The sequence below is a fragment of the Melanostigma gelatinosum genome, assembly GCF_949748355.1.
Source record: "Melanostigma gelatinosum genome assembly, chromosome: 8".
NCBI classification, from domain to species: domain Eukaryota; kingdom Metazoa; phylum Chordata; class Actinopteri; order Perciformes; family Zoarcidae; genus Melanostigma; species Melanostigma gelatinosum.
Genome location: NC_136641.1, coordinates 17,527,522 through 17,529,897, shown reverse-complemented (window position 1 = coordinate 17,529,897; position 2,376 = coordinate 17,527,522). Strand labels below are relative to the sequence as shown.

General features: G+C 48.4%; 1 protein-coding gene across 1 annotated transcript; it reads left to right on the top strand.

The window, feature by feature from the left end:
• On the top strand, window positions 1–2,376 carry LOC306781387 (tubulin alpha chain-like; the record flags this gene model as incomplete). Its single annotated transcript, XM_079274226.1, has 4 exons — window positions 1–103; window positions 772–994; window positions 1,078–1,226; window positions 1,399–2,376. Exons 1-4 carry the CDS (start codon window positions 101–103, stop codon window positions 2,374–2,376), a joined length of 1,353 nt encoding a protein of 450 aa, XP_079130352.1. The 5' UTR covers window positions 1–100.

Sequence of the window (2,376 nt, the reverse complement as noted above, 5' to 3'; positions counted from 1 at the left end):
GGGCTTCCTGTTCGTCTCTCACACAGCACTCCTTGAAGCGCATCTGTGAGAGTTAAATCAGTCTAGTCATCCTTATTTCACGCCTCGAGCTTCAGGAAACATGGTGAGTGGAACAATGGGAAGTTTTCTTTTTTATTATTCAACCAGGCTCGAAGCCCACTTATCACAAATTTAATCGAACTATTTGTCGGCATCAATGAATTGTTGTAAGAAATGTTTTCTAGTCTATTGTGTGTAGTGTTTTATCCTGTTTTTATTTTATATTTTAGTAGTAATATATTTGTTTTAGTTACGTTATATTCTTAATATTGTCTATTGTGTTAATGTTCGATACATCTCTCCCAGTCTTTGTGGTGTTGTCTTTCTATTTTTACCACCTATTCGTAAAGGTTTTTCCTAAAATAAGTAATGAATCAGACACTTAATCTGTAATCTTTTCATGTTGTACTACTGGTTTGAAAATCTGCGTGTGTGTGTGTGTAATATTTTAGTCTCTTAATATGATTTTATTCATGGGTAATCAACTGTTTGTCTGAATAAGCTGAATCATCTTAAGACTATAAATAGATGGGCAGCATGCGTCAGGTGACTTGGTCATGATGTTGTGGTATCTGGTACTTTACAAAGAGTCCTTTTATTTCTTCTCCCCTTTGGACCGTAGCTGTCTTCAACATGTGTGGTGATGCATCTATAATACATGCTGGTTAAAACGCATAGATAATCTGGCAATATTTAAGGGTAAAACATTACAAATTGATCATTCCCCTCCAGCGTGAGTGTATCTCGGTGCACGTCGGTCAGGCTGGTGTCCAGATTGGCAATGCCTGCTGGGAGCTTTACTGCCTGGAGCACGGCATCCAGCCGGACGGACGGATGCCCAGTGGCAAGACCACGGGAGGAGCAGACGATTCCTTCAACACCTTCTTCAGTGAGACCGGCGCTGGACAGCACGTCCCCAGAGCGGTGTTTGTCGACCTGGAGCCCACTGTCATTGGTAAACTCATTAAATACAGATCCCTCTTTTATTTCATAAAACCAAACCCTCAAGTGATTTCTTATTTGAACCGGTCTATTCAGATGAGGTGCGCTCCGGGGCCTACCGCCAGCTGTTCCACCCTGAGCAGATGATCACTGGCAAGGAGGATGCTGCCAACAACTACGCCCGTGGACACTACACCGTCGGCAAAGAGATCATTGAACTGGTGCTGGACAGGATCCGCAAACTGGTGGGTAAATTCAGAGCAGGAGAAGTTCCTTCCTAATCAGGCTGGAACACTTTGGCAACGTGTACTTGTACTCTGGTTCAAAGATTACAGCACAACCCTAAATTACAATTGACCTACATTTAGTTTTACTGCATCTCATATGTGTGATCAGTGTCTCTTCCTCTGCCCTCAGTCTGAAAGGTGCACCGGCCTTCAGGGCTTCCTGGTGTTCCACAGCTTCGGAGGCGGCACCGGCTCCGGCTTCACCTCCCTGCTGATGGAACGTCTGTCTGTCGACTACGGCAAGAAGTCCAAGCTGGAGTTCTCCATCTACCCAGCTCCCCAGGTGTCCACCGCTGTGGTGGAGCCCTACAACGCCATCCTGACCACCCACACCACCCTGGAGCACTCTGACTGTGCCTTCATGGTGGATAACGAGGCCATCTACGACATCTGCTGCAGGAACCTCGATATCGAGCGTCCCTCCTACACCAACCTGAACAGGCTGATCAGTCAGATCGTGTCCTCCATCACTGCTTCCCTTCGTTTCGATGGCGCCCTCAATGTTGATCTGACCGAGTTCCAGACCAACTTGGTGCCATATCCCCGTATCCACTTCCCTCTGGCCACCTATGCCCCCGTCATCTCCGCTGAGAAGGCTTACCACGAGCAGTTAACGGTGTCCGAAATCACCAACTCCTGCTTCGAACCAGCCAATCAGCTGGTGAAATGTGACCCTCGCCGTGGCAAATACATGGCTTGTTGCCTTTTGTATCGTGGTGATGTGGTGCCCAAAGATGTGAATGCTGCCATTGCCGCCATCAAAACCAAGCGCTCCATCCAGTTTGTGGACTGGTGCCCCACTGGTTTCAAGGTTGGCATCAACTACCAGCCCCCCACTGTAGTTCCCGGTGGAGACCTGGCCAAGGTCCAGAGGGCCGTGTGCATGCTGAGCAACACCACTGCTATTGCAGAGGCCTGGGCTCGGCTTGACCACAAGTTTGACCTGATGTACGCTAAGCGTGCCTTTGTGCACTGGTATGTGGGTGAGGGAATGGAGGAGGGAGAGTTCTCCGAGGCCAGAGAGGACATGGCAGCGCTGGAGAAGGATTATGAGGAGGTTGGCACTGATAGCGTAGGGGAGGAGGAGGAGGAGGATGGAGAGTTTTAA